General features: G+C 44.5%; 2 protein-coding genes across 10 annotated transcripts in view; one reads left to right on the plus strand and one right to left on the minus strand.

Annotated features, from left to right (window-relative positions):
- BICDL1 (BICD family like cargo adaptor 1) overlaps positions 1 to 15027 on the minus strand; it is a 176988-nt gene extending 161961 nt beyond the window's left edge. The window contains exons 1-2 of the mRNA XM_075898124.1: positions 14862 to 15027; positions 853 to 918 (exon numbers count right to left, since the gene is read on the minus strand). The gene's annotated coding sequence lies outside the window, so the exon portion shown is untranslated. The remainder of the gene's footprint in view (positions 1 to 852; positions 919 to 14861) is intronic.
- Positions 15028 to 15199: 172 nt separating this feature from the next.
- Positions 15200 to 22972, plus strand: part of CIT (citron rho-interacting serine/threonine kinase) — a 150594-nt gene continuing 142821 nt past the window's right edge. For all 9 annotated transcript variants that reach the window (XM_075898125.1, XM_075898127.1, XM_075898130.1 and 6 more), the window contains exons 1-6: positions 15200 to 15276; positions 18082 to 18206; positions 19295 to 19436; positions 21043 to 21218; positions 21929 to 22030; positions 22665 to 22807. In XM_075898125.1, the coding sequence (XP_075754240.1) occupies positions 18111 to 18206; positions 19295 to 19436; positions 21043 to 21218; positions 21929 to 22030; positions 22665 to 22807 (659 nt within the window). In that variant the 5' untranslated portion in view covers positions 15200 to 15276; positions 18082 to 18110. The remainder of the gene's footprint in view (positions 15277 to 18081; positions 18207 to 19294; positions 19437 to 21042; positions 21219 to 21928; positions 22031 to 22664; positions 22808 to 22972) is intronic.

Consider the following 22972-nt stretch of genomic DNA (forward strand, 5'->3'; position numbering starts at 1 on the left):
TCTGGCTGTTTCAGTCTATGATGTACTGCTTGGTAAAGTCCCTCTGTTTAAATACTCTAAAGAGCACTTTACATTTGGTATTTTCACTGAAAACTTGCACTTAAAGTAACTAGATTTAGTCAGCGTTTAAACCATTAATATAGATAAATTAGAAGACATATTTAGTGTTGCTTAGGTCCTTAACTCAATTTTTGTTTTTTGGAAAATAAAATGAAAATGTCCATGCTTCATTGGAATCATTGCTCTGGGGTGGGGCTGGAGATAAAGGGTTCAGTATGCAGGATGCCTCAAGGAGAGAGTACTACCTCTGCTCTCTGTAACCGCAGCAGCTTGAGGCTAGGTGAAAAACATCTCTCCATGGCCACTGCAGCTTCTGTGGGCACAGCTGGAGAGGGGCACATGTCCCCTGGCTGGGGCAGGTCTAGATTCATTAGCGCCCTGCACTCCCCAGCCAGAGAGAATTCCAGAAAACTGTGTGCTTTCCCCCTCGCTCCTTGATAAAGGGGAACAGTTAGCAATGTTTCTGTATGAATGAGGGGTGGGGGAGGCAGGAAGCTTCAGCTGCTGCAGTGAGAAAGGGCTGGGGTAACCCCTCTCTCCCTGGGGTAAACTTCATACTGAACCCCTCATCCCACCCAAAACCCAGAACAATGACTGAAAGGAAGCATGTACATTTTCATTTTATTTTCCAAAAAACAAAAATTAATCGATTTAAGGACTTGAGCAAAACCAGGTCAATCTTCTGTACTTTTGAAAGCTTTGTTCATTTCTAGCAAGAAATACATTAAAATTATTTTTATCCGGTAGTGCAAATTCATATTTCTACATTAGTTTTGCCTTTCAATATGTTACCTTAATATTCCCCTTTCTCCATGCATGTTTTCTCTACCAAGCAGTCCTTTCTTTGCGCTTTTCTTTCTATAAAACAAAGCTATTTTGTCTTAAATGCCTCTGATACTTTGTCAATTCTGCTTTAATTAAGCCTTCTGTCACTTGTTGCTCTGCAACATACGATTCTCATTGTGTCATGACAGATCTAGTATTCAGCTGTTACACAGGATGTTAATGTGAACACATCAATATTCAAGTCTCTTGATAGATCGTGAGGCTTAATAAATCACTTTTGCAAAGTCAGTAGTGTTCCTGTCATAATGTAAAACAAGCTAGTGGAAGAGATATGTAAAATGTAGTTTGTTTCCAGAAATAAATAAGATATTCATCCAGTAACAGCAGACTACTTGTTTTAGTGTAAGTACAGTATTAGGAAAATTAATAATTTTACATTTGAATAGGTATCAGGCTAGCTGCACCTTTACCTGTTTTCTGGTACTGCCAGGTGTTTGGCCTCTTGTCATTACCTGTGTCAGGATGGAATCTAGTGACACTTAAAGCTGGGCTTGGGTGTGTTACTGTCTGTATACCAATCACTTAATCCAGTGTTTCCCAATTATATTTGGCCAAGGAACCCTTTTCAGCTTTTCAGAATTTCAAGGAACCCCTAAGTTTGTCAAGCAAAAAAAAAAAAAAAAAAGAAAAGAAAAAGGGGGGCGGGGCGAGGGACCACCAATTCATGAAAATCACATTCCTTTCCCAAGACCCCCCCCCCCCATCTCCCTTCTGTGAGGCCTCATCCGCTCTGTTCCCCTCCTCTCCATCGCTTGCTATACCCAGCCTTTATACCTGTCTCAACCTAGTGAGAGTGAGGTGTGGGGTGGGAATGAGTGATTTGGGTGTGGGAAGGGGTAAGAAGTACAAGCTCTGGGAGGGAATTTGGATGCAGGAGAAGGGGCTGTTGACTCAGGGAGGGGGCTCCAGGCTGGGGAGTGTTGGGTTCAGGTGGAAGGTTGGGGTGCTGAGCAAGCCAGGGCTTGTGGATGTGAGGGTGCAGGAGTTTGGGCTGGATATGTTAGGGACTCAGGGCAAGAAGTTTGTGAGTATGATGGGCTCAGGACACAGATTTGTGATGTGTGGATGGTGGAGGAATGTTGTGGCAGAAGACTGAGGATGTGGGGATGCAGGAGTTTGGGGATGTAAGAGGCTCAGGACAGGGGGTTCCAGTGTATGATAGGCTCAGATTTGGGGTCAGGTGGTGCAGGAGTGTTATGATGCAGCAATGAAATGGGGGTTCGGTCCCAATTAGGGGCTTGTTGGCCTGACTTCATTTTTAAATAAAATATTATGTCAAACTCAAAAGGTTTTAGCATTGTCTTTATATATGAGAGGGGTGAGGAACCTGTTTTGAGTCAAAGGTCACTGACCCACAGAAAAGTCAGTTGGGGCCACACAAGTGAGATGCAAAAAAAAAAAAAAAAAAAAAAAAAAGATCCTCCAAAACCCCCAAGCCTCACTAACGTGGTCCCAAATGTGCTGGTGGGGGTAGGGGACAGAGTGCTAGTGGGTGCTGGGGAGAGGGTGCTGCTGGGTGGAAGGATGCTGGCTCAGGTGGCAGGGTGCTGGGACAGGCAGGTGGCAGGGTGCTGGGGTCAGGGACATGGTCCTGCTGGGCACTAGGGTGACTGGCAGGATGCTGGGACAAGGAACAGGGTGCTGCTGGGTGCTAGCGTGGATGGCAGGGTGCTGGGGCCAGGGCTAGGGCCAGGGTGGTGCTGAGTCCTGGGGTGTGAGGCAAGGTGCTGGGGCCAGGGCGGTACTAGGGTGGATGGCAAGGCTGCCAAGGAGCAGGATAGGGATGGGGTGCAAGATCTAGGATGGAGCTGGGGGGCGGAAGGGGACAAGATCTGGGTGGTAGGTAGGGTGCAGAAGCAGGCTGGATGTAGGGTGTCTGGCTACAAGGGAGGGTGTGAGGAGGGGACTTGGGTAGGAGTTGGACCTCCCTGATCTGGCACCCTCTAGACCTGACTGGTCCCAGATGAGGAATTTTTGGACCAGGGGAGGTCATTTGAGGGCTCCTGGTTCCCCCCCTTCCCCACTAGGCTTCTTTGCACCTCTATCCCCTGCAACCGAACTAAGCTGCCCACCCCTGCTGGTTCCCTGCACTTCCCCCAAAACCATCCCTCACAATCCAAGGGAGTGCAGCACCTGTTCCCTGCAGCCCCTCACAGCCCAGCTGAGCTGCCCGTCTGTTCTGTATGCCCTCCCCCATCCACCTCAGCCCAGCTGAGCCCTGCATTGGTTCCCTGCATGCCTCCCCCACAGGACTGCTGAGCCCCATTTCCCTGCACCTCCTCCAAGCCCCACAAAACTGCTGAGCCAAGAGCCGATTCCCTGTCCCTCCCTCCCCTTGAGTCTAGCCCCGGTTCTTGGCACCTCCCTCCTCCTGCAGTCAAACTGAGCTCCACACACACACATCCCACCCCACCCCACCCCACTGCCCAGCCCAGCTCCTCAGACCTCCCCACTCTGCAACCTAGTTGAGCTCAATTTCCCTGCACCTTCCCCCAAACCATGTAGACATGCTGAGCCAGTGCTGATTCCCTGCCCCTGCCTTCCTCCCTCCCCTTGGCTGTGTCTACACTGGCACGATCTTGAGCCAAAGCGGCCACTCTTGTGCAAAAATTTGCTGCCTGTCTACACTGGCCTGGCCGTGGCTATTTTTGCCTGATGCCTTTTACCCAGTATTCTGTCCAAATATCTTTGTCACTGAGCACAGGCAGTTGCTTTGATTAGTATCAGAGAGGTAGCCGTGTTAGTCTGAATCTGCAAAAGCGGCGAGGAGATCTGTGGTACCTTATAGACTAACACTTATGCTCCAAACACTTCTGTTAGTCTATAAGGTGCCACAGGACTCCTCGCCACTTTGATTGTCATGATCCCTGTGCCCCAGGGTCTACATCTCTCATAATTTTTCTTTTCCTTAAAGAGCTGAGAGCAAATAGTGACCCTGGGCAGCAGCATGTCTCTTAAAAGACGCTACTACACTCTTACAAGAACTAAGAATACATTTAGAGAGTATGTATTGGTGTTTTTTGTTTTAAAGCCTCAGAACCTACAGTATAAATCCACCTTTTTCACATCCTTGTCTCTTGTCATTTTGTCTTATCCTACCTAAACTGTAAATTCCTCAGGGCAGAGATTGCCTATTTTGTATGAAAAACTCCTTGCTATGATGTTCTAATATGGAAAGAGCTTTGTCATGAATTTATTAATTTTGTGTATAGTAGGGGCTGCACCCCCTGCTTGCTATGCTTGCCAAACCCCCTGCTCTAGTGGTAGGCAGGCTTGGCTCTACCCCCGGCCACCAGGGTGGGCCAGGCCGAGGCATGGCAGCCCCAGCCTGCACTCTCCCACCACTGGCCTTTGGGCAGGGCCAAGGCTGAGCCATCCCTGGCTCTCTGATCCTCCCCCTGCAGCCACCAGAGAGGGATGAGGTTGCCCCTGACCCAGCTCTTCTCCCCTCCCCGGGCCACCAGGGAGGGCCAAGCGAAGGCTGAAGAAGTCCTGGCTGTCCCCCCCGATACAGGGCTGAGACCATGGTGTGGTAACCGCGGCTTCCCCCAGAGTACCGGGAAGAAAGGGAGGAGGCAGGCAGGACAGAGTGACATAATGGCTGTAGATTTGGTGCTGTATTGGCAAGGGCTCTTTCCTCCTCCCCATGCACTGTGCCCTATTGAAGTGGGGATTAATTATAGAATGTGTGTGTGGAGCTGGAGGCCAGGCAAACTCCTGACTGGAGTTAGTGTTTATGTTGGAGAAGATTGTAAACAGTCTGTGGGAGGAGTATGGAACTTCTTGAGGCAGGTGTGTTGCAGAGGTTCAGGGGGGTTATAAAGTGTTGTGTGAAGTATGGGGGGTTGGTGGGCTGAAAGGAAGCTGGGGGTCTGGGAGAAGGTTGGGGAAATGTGTGCCCTTGTTTCGCGGACTCGGAGGAGGCTGGGGAGTTCTGTATGTTGAGCGAGACTGGCCTAGGTGGCTGACTAAGTGGAATGAGTAGGGGGCTCTGAGGAAGCTCCTTGAGGACAAAAGGAGTGACTGAGGACTTCTCAAGAAGGTTGCAGGAGGACTGGGGGAAGCTGAGGGCAGTGGGAAGAGATTGCGGGAGGCTGCTTGACGCAGTGATGAGAAGGTGGCTGGGAGGAGGCTGGAAGCTTGGGAAAAGGCAGCCTGAGGGCAGGACGAGGAGGCTGGTGGGGCTGGAGAAGAGGGTTGGGGGAAATCAGCCTGAGGGCAATGCTGGGAGGCTGGTGGGGGGCTGGGAGGAGGCTTGGGGGGAAGCAGCATGAGGGCTGGGTGAGGAGGCTGGGGGCACTGAGGGGAAGTAGTCTGAGGGCTGTGTTTAGTAGAGCCGTGCTTGTGCTCTGGAGGCTGCTCTGTCCTGTCTGTGCAATCTGGTGAAGGTGGGGGTGGGGGTGGGGGGGGGAAGAATGGAGGTGCAGGAGTGCCTGCCCATCTTGCCTGGGGTGCAATGAGGCACAGGTACTGCAGTGTGCACATGGCACTCTGGGGCACTGTGGCCTGCTGAGATGGGGAAAGCAGTAGAGTGGGGGGCCACTGTCCTTTCCCCTCTCCTGTGAGGACCCATCTGTGCTGCTCACTGCCCCAGACCTACCTGGAGAGGCCACCTTCCCACTGGGAGCCAAAGGAAAGGAGTCTACAGGTCCTTCAATAGCAATTCCAAGTTGTGAGGGGAAGCACCGGGGTCGGGCTCAAGCTGGGGATTTTACCTCCCGCTGCATGGGGCGGAGGAGGGAGACGGAGGGGTAAGGAGGCAGGCAGGACGCAGAGTGACATCACTCTGTTGTCCTACAGGAAATTTGTATATATATACATATATATATATATATAAAAAGAGAGAAAGAGGGTAAGCGAGAGAGAAATTTGATACATTGCATTAATACAGTTTGTGCATGTCTGTATTTTATATTCTTTTAAAAAGAGAAAATTGTTTTGGAAGTATGAGACTTCAAGCAAAGTTTAAAATATGTATTATTTATCTATAGACTTCAATGACCTACTGTGTAAATAAATACAGGATGAAAAAACCCTGGCTCCACTTAAGTCCACCACCATTGTTTCATTGACTCATCTAAGCCAGGATTTCACCCAGAACATTTAGGCAAATACACAGCTGTTTGAGGAATCAATGCAGAAGTTCTGTATTTGTGCATTCCCTAGAGTACACTTTATTTTAAAGTAGTATTTGTTTTATCCAAAGGATGAAGCTTACAGAAGAACCATGATTACAACAGCTCATTTATGGTGTCATGGGTCTTTATCTAGGCATAACTACTGAATAGCTGTGTCTTGTTTAAAGTGAATATATATGTTTTAAAGAAAAATCTTCACTACCTTACTGTAAACAGCTATTTGGCCATCTGACTATCACCAGTGGGCAATCTTGCAAATGTGTATATTGAATTAATCTTCCATTCTCATCTTTATCAGCCATGACAGTAGACATGTCATCAGCTTCTTAAAATGCAGTGGATAGGTTCACTATTACCTATCAGTGAGGATATCTCTTTACATGTAAGTCAGATTTTACATTGTAATAAATCTGAGGTTACCTAGCATTTTAGACTTGTGACTATACGGTACAACATGAGCATTCAAAAATTAATAATAGAGCAGTTGGAGCACCTCTTCTAAAACTACGGAAGAGCAAATTAATTATTATTATTTAAAGCACCCACACCGACTACCTGATCCACAAAGGAAATTGTCTGATAGTTTTAAATAGGGATGTTGGCAGCTAGCCAGATCGCTGTTTAATCAATAAGTGACTGCTTCTCGGTTAACATTTCTGGTTAACCATAACATCCTTCCCTCTGTGTTTTGCATTTAAAACTCAGACTGGCAGGCTGGCTCAGTCCCAGCCTGCTGGTCCTAGCTTTAAATGAAGAGCATGCAGGAGAGGTGCCTGTCAGAGGCAGCAGCACAGGGAGGCAGGCCGGAGCTGGTCTGTGTAGGAAGCTGGTTTAAAAATCAGCTCCCTCCTGATGCCCCTTGCTGCTGCCTCTGATACAGAGACAGAAGCAGAAGGCAGCAGCACCACCTGTCTGTATGGGGCCTGAGTTCCCTGCAGACAGAGGCTGCTTTGGCATCCCATGGAGCAGCTTCCATCCGCAGTGAACTTGGATGCTGCTACGGAGCAGCCTCTGTCCACGGAAGCTTGGGCCCACTGCAGAGAGAGGCTGCCTTGTGGAATGCTGGAGCTTGCCCCCTCTCTTCCCTGTGTTTTAAACCAGCTCTCCTCATGGACCAGCTCCCACCTGCCACCCCATACTGCTGCCTCTGGTACACAGGCAGCAGTTTGGGAGAGCAGGGGGATCCCCAGGAGTGGGGTAAAGAGCACACTGACTGCTGGCCCCACTTCCAGGGGAAGCATTTTAGTAACTGTGTAACCGCTAAGAATTTTTGCAGTTACACAAATACTAAAATAAATGATTTCTAATATCCCTAGTTTTAAGTTTCTGATTCCAACTAGAATGAAATCATACTTTTATACACGAACCCACTGATTACAATATATATTGAGTAGAGGGTTCTTCATAAAGTAAATCAGAATAAATTTTAAGAAAGACACTTAGAAATCCATTCAGTATTCTCAGAGGGTACATCTACACTTGCTCCCTAGTTCAAGCTAGGGATGCAAATGTAGCTGACCAAAATTGCTAATGAGGTGGGATTTAAATATCTCGCGCTTCATTAGCATAATCTTGCCTGCGTGTTATTCTGCTCAACAGCTGATCTGAACCAGGAAGTGTGCTCCGGGACGCAGTAGTTCAAATCAGACCCCTTGGTTCGAACTAACATTACTCCTCATTTTTTGATTTACTCCAAGGGGTTTGATTCAAACTAACGCGTCCCATAGTGCACGTCACGGTTAGAATCAGCTGTTGAGTGGAATAATGCACGGGCGAGATTATGCTAACGAAGCGTGGGATATTCGGTCGGCTACATTTGCATCCCTAGCTTGAACTAGAGAGCTAGTGTAGACGTACCCAGAATGTATAATTTACATTTTGCACATAGGCAGCTTCACTGAAGTTCAACAATAAAAAATATAAATTATATTTACTTAGTAGTCTACATTCTAAAAAATCCTGAAGTGCATCACAGCTATAAGCACACAGAATGTTTGGAATGCAGCCATCTCAGCACACTACTTAACAGCATGAGGAAGGAAAATTTTGGCCAAGGAAATCCAGGAAAAGCCTATTTCTTATAAAAAGAAGAGCTAACCAGATGGTAGCCAATCCAGTGCCTGGTGAGATGTCAAACAATTGAAGCGGCACACGGGGACCTGGTGCAGAAGCAAAACTAACAGCTATTTATTCTGTTAAGTCTCTGAGTGACCTCTTAATTTATAGTAGGGAATAACCCATACTTGCAGGGGTTTTACTGGTGAGAATTTGCATTGGATGAGACTAGTCACATTAGTAAGCACTCACAATTTGGTCCTAAAGAAGGGAAGGAATCAGTCTACTGTTACTACCCTTGGAACATGTAGTTTAAAACATTGTAGAAGTATGAAGGAATCAACCCTTTAGCTATGAAAACCCATACAGTGATAGCAACTTAAAAAAATATGCACATTTTAGTCTGAAGCATCTTACCTACTGTTGTCACAAAAAACTGCCAAGGTTACTACAGGTTAAATCTCTCTAGTTCGGCACTCTCTATTCTGGCAACATCTATGGTCTGGCATGATTTTAGTTATCTGGATATCCACTTATCATGGGCAGGGCTCGCTGAGCTGCAGCGAGCCCCGCTCGCCAGCCATGCTGTCCAGCGAGCTGCACATGTGCAGATCGTTCTGTGCATGCGCAGATCACCCGAACCCGGCTCTTCTGGGTTGTCGAGTCCTGATCATGGGCATGGCCAAGTTTCCCATGGTCTCATAAAGTTTGTTTTAGCCACCAGTACTGGCTCTCAATGTTCTATGCTGTTATTTGGCTCTAATTTACCTGTCAATATCTAAGAGCCCAGTAAGCAGTGGAAGTTTTGGTAATGCTGCTAGTGCTAGACAATATTGATCTCCAATGGTTTGGCAAATTCTCTGACTCAGCACCAGTCAAATCCCAAGGGTGCCAGATTAGAGAGTTTCAACCAGTATAAAACAGAGAACATAAGGAAATAATTTTTCTCCATTTTTCAATTTCATTTGCCTCTTCCCCGCCCAGCACTTTTGGACCACCATGAATCGCCTTAGTCACGCTCCATCCTCACTTCTCCCCTCCCTCTAAGAGCTTGAACAGCTTCTAAAATCTGATTCATGACATTCCAGTCCTGGGGGAGGAGAGGGGTGCAGGGGGAGTGCAAATCAGGTGATTCATAGCACTCTGAAAGTGCTGGGAGAGAGGGGGAAGAGTAGGAAGTTTGGGCTCCGGTGTCCCAGTGTGCAAGAGATGTGTGGAGGAGGGGAACAGACAGGGGTCCGCTAGTGGAGCAGTGATTTAAAAATCATTAAAAAAGGGATAATTAGAGAATATCTTATAAATCCATGGAGCACTTTAAAGACTAGCAAGATGGTTTATTAGGTGATGAGCTTTCGTGAGCCAGACCCACTTGGTAAACCATCACCTAATAAACCATCTTGTTAGTCTTTAAAGTGCTGCATAGTCCTCTCTTTTGTTTCAGCAAGACCAGACTAATGCGGCTACATATCTATTATAAATCCATGGTACACCTGTGATAAGATGTGCTCACAGGTGACCCCTTGCTTCTTGGGGTGCTGACAAAGCCACTGCCACTCATTTTCCAGCTCTCTAGGGCAGTGGTCTCCAACCTTTTTAAGCATGAGATCACTTTTTGAATTTAAGTGCAATCTAAGATCTACCTCAAACCCAAATACCCTTGCTCCTGCCTCTTCCATCCTCCCTCATTTTCACCAGGCAGGGGCAGAGAGCTGGGGTGCAAGCTCTGGTCTTGGATTAAGGGATCTGGAGTGTGAAAGGGGCTCTGAGCTGAGCCTGGGGCAGGCTGTTGGGGTGCTGAGGGGGTTCTAGGTGCAGGCTCTGGGAGGGTGTTTGGATGCAGGGGTGCTTGGGGCTAGGGCACGGGCTTGGGGTGTAGGAGGGGGTTCATGATTTGGGTAGGGTTTCAGGATGTGGGCTCTTACTGGGTACTGCTTACTTCAGTTGGCTCCTGGGTGGTGGTACAATGAGGCTAAGGCAGGCTCACCCCTGCTCTGGCCCTGTACCACTCCCAAAAGCAGCCAGAAAATTCCATCCCAAGTCCTGTTGTACCCCCCCTGCTCTGTGGAGATAGGATACAGGGTGGGAGAGGAGGCACCTTGACATCAGCGCTCCTCTTCTCCCTCCCCTGCCCTGCACAGGAAGCAGGAGGCTCCCATGGGTGGGGGAGGCAGTTCTCCAAGGCAAAGGGCAGGAGGTGCACAGCAATGGGGGGAGTGTTGGGGGAGGAAGATGACAGCTAAAGTTACGGCGCTTGATAGCCTCTTGGCCAAACTAGTCAGGATCACTTGTCAGAGGCTCCAAGATCTACCAGTAGATACCGATCTACTGGTTGGTGACCACTACTTTAGGGCTACCAGCTTCCCAGGATACCACTCTCTAAATAGGATCAGAATCCCAAATGAATTATTTAGGTAAGCCCCCTCTAACAATGAAAGGAGAATGTATACACTGATTGCTCCCCCAGATAACACTTATTTACACTAGGACTGATAATAAATAAAAGTGATTTTTATTAAGTACAAGCAGTATGATTTAAATGGTTATAAGTGAGAACAGGCAGAGCAAAACAGATTATAAACTTAAAGTAACAGAAAATACTTAGCTAATTTTAACACTAAAACCTCAGTAGAAACGTATTACAAACGTACCTTAAAACTGTTCTTATTCCAGCTAAGCCTTAAAAATCAGGGAAGTTTCTTCTCCCTGGTGTCTTTGGGTCTTTCCCTCGGGTGTGTCATGCCAGCCAAAGACAAAGACTTTGCTAAACTTCCTATTGTTTATAGATTCAGACTATTACATGGGAAGTTACCTGGCTAGTCCATACCAGTTAGGGAGGTCATATGACTTCCTAGGACCAACCACAGCTACAACTTAAAGAACAAAAGGGGCTGTTTGCATATTATTGCCCAGACATGGAAGCGTCCCAGCACTGGAAACACCCTTGATGGCTTTCATTTGCACATTAAAAACCATAAACCATTCCATGCTCCATATATCTAACTTTATACACAAGAATGATACATACACCAAAATAAAACAGACCCAGTGGATTAAGACATTAAGAACGACAGATTATACACGGAAATTTGCATTTCATAAACCATAGGGGAGAGGTCTGTCACAACACACATATCTTGAATATTGTGTGCATGGGTAGTCATTTCTAGGGATGTAAAAATGGATTGAAATGTAACTATGTAACTGTTTTAAATCCTAACTTTATGCCACACAGCTTGCAGCACAAGGAGACAGCCAGCTCTCCAGGAGCATGTCTGGCAGCTGGGAGCAGGTATGCAAAAGGAGAGGGTTTATAAACTGGTTCCCCACATGTACCACTTCCTGGCTGTTGGCCCCACTGGCTTCACTGCAGGATCAATGTAACTTTATACTGCAGCGCAAGGTGACAGCTGACTCCCCAGGAGCAGGAGTCAGCGTGTAACCATAATGAGAATTGATAGGTTGATGCCTTTCGGTTAACTGTTTGAATGGTTACACTTTTACATTCCTATTTGCGTCATCTAAAAAAAGATATCTTTGCATTGGAAATAGTTCAGAAAAGGGTAACAAACATGAGTAGGGGTTTGGAACGGCTGTCAGAGATTAAAAAGATTAGGATTTTTCATTTTAGAAAAAAGAAGAATAAAGAGGATATGACAGCAGTCTAGAAAATCAGGCCTGGTGTCTCATAATAAAAGAAGAACTAGGGACCATCAAATGAAATTAAGTATAAAATAATCAAAAGGAAGTATTTTTTCACAAACGCACAACCTGTGGAAATCCTTGCCAGAAGATGTGAAGATCAGGAATGTAATGGGATTCAAACAGGAACAGATAAATACATGGAGGATAGGTCCATGAATGTCTGTTAGCCAGGATGGTGGATAGGAATGATGTCCCTAGCCCAGGGGTGGGCAAAAGGGCCTCTGGGGGCCTGATCTGGCCCACCAAGCAAGTTGATCCAGCCTGTGGAGGCCCTACTGCTCCCCTCCACCCCTAGGCCAATCAGGGCTTCTGCTGGCCAGATCAACTCGAAATCTCCTTCCGCTCTGTGAGGGATGTGCCACTTCCATGCTCCTTGCAGGAAGAGGGCAGGGTGGAAAACATAGGGCATTCCCCCTGTCCCCAAGCTCTGATTGGCTTGAGGGCAGGGAGTGGGTTGGTGGGAGAAATCTCCGCCTGCCCTCAAGGGGCTCAGCACTTAAAGTCAACTGCCACGTGCTGCTCAGCTGGTGGGTTAACTCTAAGTTCTGTGCTCCCTGGTTGACCTGGGGGCAGAAAGGGGAAGCATGCAAAGTCTCCTACCACTGCCAGGGGCATGGGCACCCAGAAGGAACCGCCAGATGTTTGGAACAGCTGGTGGTTCTATTGCGGTGGGGGCAAAGACTCTGTGTGTTCTGCCACCCCCAGAGCAATCAAAGTCTGAGGGCAGGGAAGCACAAAGGCCACATCCCTTCTGGGATGGCCTGGGGCCACTTCAAACATTTCTGAAGTGGCCCCTGGTCAAAAATTATTGACTACCCTTGTCCTAGACTCTGTTTATCACAAGCTGGGAATGGCAATAGGCGATGGATAACTCTGAGATTACCTGTTCTCTTCATTCCTTCTGGGGCACCTGGCACTGGCTACTGTGAGAATACAGGATACAGGACTAGATGGACCTTTGGTCTGACTCAGTATGGCCATTCTTATGCAGATGCAGAATTAAAATATTTGTGATCTGTTTAACGGAATCTTTTTAAGACTCCAAGGGGAGAAGGGGAGTAGAACTATATTTCAATTCATAAAGCAATTTTTCCATTTAAAATAGAACATAGTATTTATATTAGGGATGTTAAATATTGGTTAATTGAATAATCAATTAACCTCATGAATTCTTATCAGTTTACTATTCTATAGTCCTCGGGGGTGGGGCAGACACCCAATGCGCTGTGGCCTCACTCCCAAGGAGCCCTCTGCCACTCTGCACTGCTGCGTGGGATGCCAAGGGGAGCTAGACCACGAGGGAAGTGAGTTTAAAAATCAACTCCTCATGTGAACCGGCTGGCTGTCTTTCATCCCATGCCTCTGATACAGAGGCAGCAGTGCTGGGTGGGTAGCAGCAGCCCCTGTCCAGAGGGTGATCTGAGGTCCTGGACCCAGGCTGATCTGGAACCGAGCTGGGCTGCCTACCTGCCTGGCTCCTAATACACTTTAAATGCAGAACCACAGAAGGGGTAAGTCCTGGACCTGGCACAAGCCAGGACCGAGCCAGGCTGCTAGCCAACCTGTTAAAAAATTTACTGGCAAGGGTGTATATGTGTGTGTGGGGAATGTGTATAATCTATAGTAATACTTAATAAGCTTTTGTTTATTGGTTAATTGACTATACTATTACATTCCTAATTTATATAGACCCTTAATCCAGGAAGGTCAAAGTGATGTATAAAAATGTAGCCCTGCAAAACCCTAATGAAATAAATGTCATTCCTATTTTACAAAATAGGTAATATGATTTGCATGTAATCATGGAAAAACCAGTAGCCCCAGATGTTGCTGGTTTAATGCCAAGATTATGTTACCGTAACTGAAATGATTGGTGGATGCTACAATAAAGGGTACGTCTAGACTACATGCCTCTGTCGCCAGAGGCATGTAGATTAGGCTACCAGACATAGGAAAATGAAGCGGCGATTTAAATAATTGCCGCTTCATTTAAATTTACATGGCTGCCGCGCTGAGCCGACAAACAGCTGATTAGCTGTTTGTTGGCTCAGCGCGATAGTCTGGACGTGCGGGTGGCGACATCAAAGGTATCTGTCGACCACCCAGGTAAACCTCATCCCAGGAGGCATACTTGGGTGGTCGACAAATACCTTTGATGTCGGCAGGGGAGCGGCTAGACTATCGCGCTGAGCTGACAAACAGCTGATCAGCTGTTTGTCGGCTCAGCGCGGCAGCCATGTAAATTTAAATGAAGCCGTGATTATTTAAATCGCCGCTTCATTTTACTATGTCTGGTAGCCTAATCTACATGCCTCTGGCGACAGAGGCATGTAGTCTAGACGTACCCAAAGTGCTTAGTGAGACTCAATGTGATGATTTTGAAAGACTCAAATATGATGATGTTAGGGTTGGGCAGCCGAACAATCCAAGGACTGGTCAATTTACCAGTAAATGTTAAAGTAAACCTCACTTAAAGCATGAATTTATTACAACAGCAATAAAAGAATAATACTTTATGGTGTCTAACAGACAAAGTGTTATTAGCTACAGATGGATATTTATGCATAAACTGGGTTATTTTAAGTCAGACAATTGAGAAACATAATCCAAGTTCTAAAAACGGTAACATGGCACAAAAAGGCAGACTGCTGTCTAGCATGGCATTCTTGCTGGAATATGACAATGGTCAAATAATTGCTGATCGACTGACAAAATTTCACAGGTCGAGGGGCCCAGTTGTATTTTTAGGAAGGCCAACACCGTCTTTGCACAGTATCACGATGCAGCCTGCCACGATGCGACTGGCTCTGAGACAGCCTCACGCTGCAAGGCAAACTCAGGGACATTTTACCTCGGCAGGGCAGCCTCAGGCTTCACACCCACTGTCCCAGGAGACACGGCCGTGCAGCCACTGCTTCACGCGACGGCACGAAGCTGTGAGGTACTACCATATGTCCTCCCCATCCCCCGCATTTCTCCATGCGCCACCGCCCATTGGGGGCGTTGTCTCAGCACTACCCCCTCACGCCTGTATAGTGGGCCCACCCAGGTAGGCCTTACGTGCTAGGGTGAAGGGCAGAACCAGGAGCTCTCCTGAGGAACGTAGGCTGCCTCCTCCGGCGATCACGGGACCAGCCTCATCCTCCAGGAAAGCCCAGCCCCGCTCTCCTCCAGAGGGCGGAGGATGAGGCGCGGGAAGCGTGACGGTTAGAACCGTTAAACCCGCCCGCCCGCCAGCCAGCCAGCCAGCCAGCTCGTGAGCATCAGCCTACAAGCGAACTCCCACAGCGAACAGGGGCGGGGTTGACGCGCGAACGTTTATGGGCGTGGAGCAAACGTCACCAGGAAGCACAATGGGGATTGGCTAAGACTGGAGGTCTACGCTGCGTCACCGGAAATGATGGCGTAGGACTCCTCCCCCCCCACCCTCCGCCCGGCTCTGTTCAAACCTGGATGGCGGCAAAGCGGAGCGGTGGTGGGTAGACTGCCCTGGGGGTGGGCGCTGCTGGGAATGGCTGAGGCCTTGGCGAGCGGGTTTGTGTGTCTGGAGCGAAAGGACAGGTTCTACCCCGCCCACTTTCTTGGGCTCTGCCTGGCCCGGGGGCACCTTTTCCCCGTGGGGGGGGGGGGTTAGTCCCCCAACTAGCCTCCCCTCATTAGCGATTGGGTGCCTTTCTAGAGAGCTTCTTCCCTAGCTCTTGTTGGAGAGTTGGGATCTAGCCCACGTCCCTTGAGGGTGCTGAGCTCTCTCTGCAGGGCATATACCCCCACTTCTCTCCTTTCCAGGGAGCGGGGTGTCAAGCTCCCATCCCCAATTCCCTTTTCATTAGGGGATGGGATCTTCTTGGGAGGAGTCAGCCCTTTCCATTATTGCCTTATTTTGTCATGAGAGAGCTGGGCTTTCCTTGGAAGCAGGGTTCAGCAGTCTCCCCCCCCCCCCCGACTCATTAAGTCCCTTTCTTTGTGGAAGGGGATCAAGACCCTGTATTATCCTTTTACCAGGCATAGGGATGACAACATGCAGATGATACACGATTAACTAATAAACCTGGGCTTATCAGTTAATCCTGTCAACTACATGCTCTTTATTGGAGGCAGCAGCCTGTGGGGGTGTGTGTGTGGTTGTCCCAAAGCAGCCTCTGTTCTGGGAGGGGGGGGGGAGTATGAACTCCATGCAGACAGAGGCTGCAGCCAAGGAGCAAGCCCTTGTCCATGAGGTGCTCAAACCTCCCTCCTACCCCGCAGAAAGGAGCTGCTGCCATCCTGCACTGCTGCCTCTATCGATTTTATCAGAGGCAGCAGTGCAGCACAGCTGATGGAACCGGTCTGTGGGGGAAGCTGGACCCCCTCCTGGACTGGCTCCTGCCTGCCACCCTGCACTGCTGCCTCTGATAGTAGCAGCGTGTGGTGACAGAGGGCTCCCCGGGAGTGTGTCTAGGAGCACATTGGCTTCCCTATTCCCATGGACTATCAAATAGTTGTGTAAATGCTAACATTTGATGAGCTTAAATGGCTATTCAATTACAAGCCAGCTAACATCCCTAATTAGGCAGGGGGTTGTCACAACTCCCTCCCACACACAGGTTGAGGTTCTGCTTGGGTGGTGACAGCACTCAGCCTTGTCCTTTGGGAGCAGAAGGCTTGGTGATAACATAAGTGTGAGTGCTCCCTTAACTAGTTGGATGGATGACTCTTAAACCATTTTATTGTGAAATGTTGTGGTGAGATGTTATTGCCCTATGATATGAGTTTACTAGGCTACCTGACATGCCTACTGCATGGTTATAAAGCAGGTAGAGTAGAACCTCAAACATAAACACCAGAGTTACAAACTGACCAGTCAGCTATGCCCCTCTTTTGGAACCAGAAGTACACAATCTGGCAGCAGTAGAGACAAAAGAGAAAATGTGATGATAGTACAGTACCGTCCCCACCACTAAGGCCTTTTTTCATTTTGTAATCTGCTCTTCTTGGTAAAGATATAAAATCCTGGTTAAAAAGTTAACCCGTTAAACTGCCATGGATTTTGTTGTAGTGCGGGTGGGGACAACTCCAGCCTGGCCAGGCCTGCCACAATACAGTCTGCTTTGGCCAAGCCGGACCCCGCTGCAGCAGTCCCCTGTTGATTAACCGGTTATCTGGCAAACATGCCAGTAAGGTGTGTGCTTATTGAGTAACCAGTTACTGTAACTCTTTACATCCCTACTTGGATAATGAAAATAAATTAGATACTTTCCTTTTTTTTAAAAATATTTATCCACTTTTTGATTCTCATATCCTAGCATAGTGTTTGGGTTCACAAAAATACATTCGGAATGGTGAGAGAGTTTTGGTGATCTTACTGTTGGGTATGGAACTTCAGACTCCTGAGTTCAAAATTTGGCTCTGCAATATATTTCTGTTGCAATATAGTGAAATCACTTAAGTGAAATCATTGCTTGTATCACGTATTTGACCTTTGAAAACGGGGATAATGCTTTCTCGGCTTCATACTGGTATTATGAGGATTAATTATATGATGTTTAAAAAGTGCCTCAAATGTAAAAAAAGCTACATGTTTACTGGCAATAACAATTTCAGTTAAAAGAATTTGTTTGGATTTTTTAAAAATGAAACTTGACAAAATCACAAACATTTCTGTTACCATTATGCATCTTGGAGTTAGTACTGGGAGAATTTTTTTGGCAAACAGTGTATTCACCAAAAATGAAACTCTGGGTTCATCTAACCTGTTTTTAAATTCAGGTCAACAAATTATTTCAGACAAAAATGAGAGGAATGATTTCTAAAAAGCTGAAATGTTTCTTTTTGACACTTTGGAAATCAGACTTTTTTTTCAGATGGCATTTGGTTAATACTTTTAGCTAAATTTAACTAGCTTCTTTGAAAAAGAAAAGAAAGTTTAATTTTATGTCCAAAATGAAACTTTTTCAGTTTTTATTTAGGCAAGAAAAAAACAAAATATTATTGGTTCAGAGCAATCTGAAATTTTTTCTTCAGATTTTTCTCTTTGGCCACTAAACTGAAAAAATCTATTATTTGTCTTGCCCTACATATAGCTCTCTATTGCTGCCCATAGCTATTGTAGCTGAGAGCCTTCCTCATAAGATATATTAGCAATAATGAGAACCCTAGTGGATTTCATGGAGTCTTTCTCATTAATTAGTTTTTAATATTTCTACAAAATCTACATTTTGGCTTGAATTGTCTGAGATTTTTTAAAAAATTTCTCCTTATTCAAAATATCTCCACTCGACAGCTCTTTCAATTTTCTTTCTAGGATGTATATTTCTGGGGTAAACGCTGAAGATGTTGAAGTTTAAATATGCCATGCGTAGTCCAATGGAGCCCACCTCTATTGAGCCCATAGCCAGCCGTGCTTCTCGGCTGAACCTGCTCTTTCAGGTATAGTGAAGCTGTCCTCAGACCTGATGAACTATATCTTATTTAAGTCTTCATTCATTTATAAAAATGTTTCCTGTTGTGTGAGTAATCAAGCTTTACCGAACTGATTTTTTTGGTAGAATGGGACAGAGGATCTTACTAGATCAGTGTTTCTTAAACTGTGTTCCGAGGCAGTTGGAGGCGTGCTGTGGAGAACAACAGAGTTCAAAATGGCCACTCTTAAAGGGGCAGGCATTTTTTTGCTCAATAACTTCCTCCTAACCCCTTTTTTGGGGGGGAGGGTCAATAACTCCCCCCTCCCTTTTTTTTTACTCAACAAAAAACTCCTTGTGTTCCTCATAAAAAATATATATATTGTTTGGTGTTCCTTGGTCTTAAAAAGTTTAAGAAACACTGTACTAGTTACTCAAAGTCTTCATACAGTGTAGATGGTTGCAGCTGACCTGCTTTTAATATAGAGCTGCTGCTCATGTACTATAGATTTCAGATTCAAATGGAGCATCTGAAGCTGAGTGGGCTCTCTTGAGATAAAGACCGAACTTTGCATGTTAGGACTTGTTGTCTTTGCAGGCTTCTCACTTGCAACGAGGGTGGTCATAAGCATCATCTGACTAATTAGCTTCATTATGAGCACCTCTTTTTCAATTAGTGTCCCTGAGCACCTCTTTTTCAATTAGTGTCCCAGATTCCAACAGCTTTTCCTTCAAGTAAGTTGGTTTGGTGATTGCCTAGATATCTCAGAATTCAGCAAAATCCATGGGCTAGTATAAAAATAGGACAACTTCAATCAAAAGCATTCAGAGGACCTAAAAACAGAACACAAATGACGTAATTTGGCTTTTTTGCTGTCTGAAAGTTTTCTTCAAGGAAAAAAGTAAAACATTTGTAATAGTGATTAGTGATGCACACAATGATCTAATGTATTTAAAACAAACCTCTACAATATTATTTGTTTAATTTCTGAAGCAGTGATTTTTCTGTTACAGAAAAATACAGATAATATATAATTTGTTCCTATACATATGTTATTGATTTGAGGCTTTTCATTATTATCTGAGACTCCATCTGCTGTTGCTTTTTTTTTTCAGGGGAAGCTACCTTTTGTGACTCAACAGCAGATGTCTCCTCTCTCCCGGGAAGGCATCCTTGATTCCCTATTTGTTCTTTTTGAAGAATGCAGCAATCCTGCTTTAATGAAAATTAAACACATAGGCAATTTTGTAAAAAAGTGTAAGTTTTCTGAGATTAAGTCTAGAACTGATTAATGAATAGTGGTTAATAGTATGGGCAGACTCCTGAATTTGTGGAACTCCACTGAACTTATTGCCGCGCTGTATATATGCAAAGGTCCTCTTGTAGTCATCTGAGATATTTAAATTACATCCTTCCTATCATGCTATGTAGTTATGATTTTACACTTACAACCGAGGTGGCACTTCTGTTGTAAGCCCCTCAATGTACTGCATACAATATTGTTCTGGATATAAACCACTGACAGATGTGAACCAACTGAAAGGATTTTGAGAACATGCAAAAAATTAAAAGATTGAAGGAACTGATTTAAAAAGAAAGATAAATATTTAATTATTCTATCCTGTTCTAATATTTTAGATATTCTATATTATACATGTATGTAAACGAGTGGGTGGGTATATCCTGTATTCAACAGGTTGACACCTAAGAAATGTTTTCAATCAGAGTAAACCCATTTTACTAGTGATATGCTGAGATTCTAAAGTGAACTGTATTACAATCAATTAGAATAACTATCTAAAATAGTTCCATTTGATGAATTCCAATTATTATATATGAAGATAAATCACCAGTGTTTGAAAAGACTTAAAATAAGAAAGAGTCTAATTGATTAAGTGATCACTTATCTCTGTGCATCTGATTCCTTTCTTGCCATTTTATTGTTCTGTTTATTAAGATTATGAGCTTTTGAGAGGCAGGCGTGCTTGTACAGAACCTGGTGCAATAAAGCCCCAGTCACAGCTGGAGCCTCTAGTTTCTAACAAATAATAATAATAAATAATAAACAACTAAAAGAGAAGGGCTAGAATGCCTTGTGTTGTCAGGCTGTTAAGACATAAGAACATAAGAATGGCCGTACTGGGTCAGACCAAAGGTCCATCTAGCCCAGTATCCTGTCTACCAACAGTGGCCAGCACCAGGTGCCCCAGAGAGGGTGGACCGAAGACAATGATCAAGCGATTTGTCTCCTGCCATCCCTCTCCAGCCTCTGACAAACAGAGGCCAAGGACACCATTTTATCCCCTGGCTAATAGCCTTTTATGGACCTAACCTCCATGAAATTATCTAGCCATCTTGGGTCCACTATGGCACTCACAGATTTTCATGATCCAAAGAACTATTTCAAGGAATAATGGGATAAATTGAACAAAGGAAAATTTAGGTTGAATATCAAGCAGAAAATTGTTAATATTTTTTGTTAGATTATAGAATATGTTTCTTGGGGGAAATTTTGAGGAAGTGATGAAAACCCTACCATTTGACTTTTAAAACTAGACTGTACAAAGCATTCTAACATGGTATAGACTGGAGAGACTGGTTTGGTAATGGCAGAAGATGGTTGAGATGGTCAGATATGTCTCCTTCATTTCTGATTTCTGTGATGCTATGAAGGGGGCTGAGTTCTGATTGCTGTGCAAACTTTGAATTTCCTAACTCTAAAATCTCAGGTAAACAAGCAAATTATATAATAATTTAATACTTTTTGAGGGCTTCAAACTGAAGGAATATTTCTTCCTTTCATAAAAATGTAATCCTCACAAGATGTTACCATCTAATGTAAAATAACTTTCATTTTGTGCAGATTCAGAGACTATAGCTGAGTTACGAGAACTGCTGCCCAGTGCGAAGGATTTTGAAGTGAAAAATCTGGTGGGAAGTGGTCATTTTGCAGAAGTACAAGTGGTGAGAGAGAAGATGACTGGTGATATCTATGCCATGAAAGTGATGAGCAAAGAGTCCTTGTTGGTGCAAGAACATGTATGTGTATTCATCCATTGTGTATTCTTTTAATTATCTGAAAACTTATAAAATGTGATCTGGTGGCCAGGAGCATTTTCTTTCCTCTATTATTAATCTTTGATTAAAAACTTTGATGGGGAAAAATGGTTCTAGCTTGGAGTAAAATGATATAATAGAGAGTTATGCTCTTATTTCATCTCATGTGCAAGGTGATTTAGGATTAGCTAGAGTGCTAGAAATCTTATTGAATGAATTGCATTCAAGGTAGCATTGTAATCTAATGTTTCACTCTGTGTATTTCTTTCAGAATTGATCATGGGATGCTCAGTCTTAATTGTACTAACATAGGTTCTTGTTCTGGTCTGATTTTGTTTTTCCGCAACTGGTAGTGGTGCTATTTTTATTATAGAAGTGCCTAAAAGTGCCAAATGAGATTGAGGCTTCATTATACTAGATATCATGCAAGCATGTAATGAGGTGATGTTACCCTGGAGAGCTTCCTATCTAAACATACAAGGCAATGAAGGGAAACAGAGATACGAAGGGGTAAAATGACTTTCCCAGCTCACACAACATGTTAGTGGCAGGTGATGGCTTGTAAGTAATTTTTTAATAAATGGCACATTATAAACTTATGGAAAGGATGGATGATTTTCTGGAAATAGGGAATTCTAATCCATTCTGCAACTTTTTATGAGGAACAAAAGTAATACATTGCCTTTTTGTAGGTGTCATTTTTTGAAGCAGAACGGAGTATATTATCTCGGAGTACCAGTACTTGGATCCCACAGTTACACTGTGCATTTCAGGACAAAAAAAATCTCTACTTGGTATGTCTAGAATTTTTTTCTCTCTTCTGTGGTGCTTAAGGTTGAACTTTTCCATACTGTATTAAACAGCATTTTGTTGGCTGAAGGTTGTACTTTTCGTTATATAAATTCTCCTACACAGTAAGTAGGCTTGGCAGAATTTGGTTTTTATATAATGTCAATGAAGAAGAATTTTTTATTTTAAACATTTTTCTATTTTTATCAATTTGTTTGCATAGTTAGGTAAAATTATGGGTCCTAAATATATTAAAAATATTTTAACTGATTTCTATTTTTGCAGCTGTGGGAAAGTATTGTTTGTCAGACAATAATTATTTAAGGATAAACACAAATATTCAAAAAGTTAAAGATTTATAAATGTTAAAACAGAAACTATCACATTGTATGTCAAAATTTTGGCCTTAAACTCTAATAAGCAGCATTTTTCTTTCTTGGCCTGCATGTAGATTTCTGTTATCAGTGGATATAGTTTTCCATAGCTTTGTGCGGGTATGGTGAAATTGATGTTTTTCTATATTTACTGATAAAATATTCTTATAAGCCTAACTATAAGATTAACTGGCCACTATAGTATTTTAATGGGATGTGTTTTTGTGTGTCTAAACTACAACCATGTCAATAATATTTCTTTCAGGTTATGGAGTATCAGCCTGGAGGAGACCTATTGTCACTCTTAAACCGATATGAAGACCAACTAGATGAAACCATGGTGCAGTTTTATTTAGCAGAGCTGGTTTTGGCCATTCACAGTGTTCATCACATGGGCTATGTACACCGGTAGGAGCACATTTCTTTGAAATACACTTATGATTTTATCAGTACAATTCTGAAATGGATATTGGAGTGGTGAACTCCAAGTCTCATGTGACATCTGCTTCCTTGGACCTCTCTCATACATATAAGGAAGAATATTACAAAACTAGTTGTATCCCAGCTGTAGTA

Source organism: Pelodiscus sinensis, chromosome 15 (assembly GCF_049634645.1).
Source record: "Pelodiscus sinensis isolate JC-2024 chromosome 15, ASM4963464v1, whole genome shotgun sequence".
Taxonomy (NCBI): Eukaryota; Metazoa; Chordata; order Testudines; family Trionychidae; genus Pelodiscus; species Pelodiscus sinensis.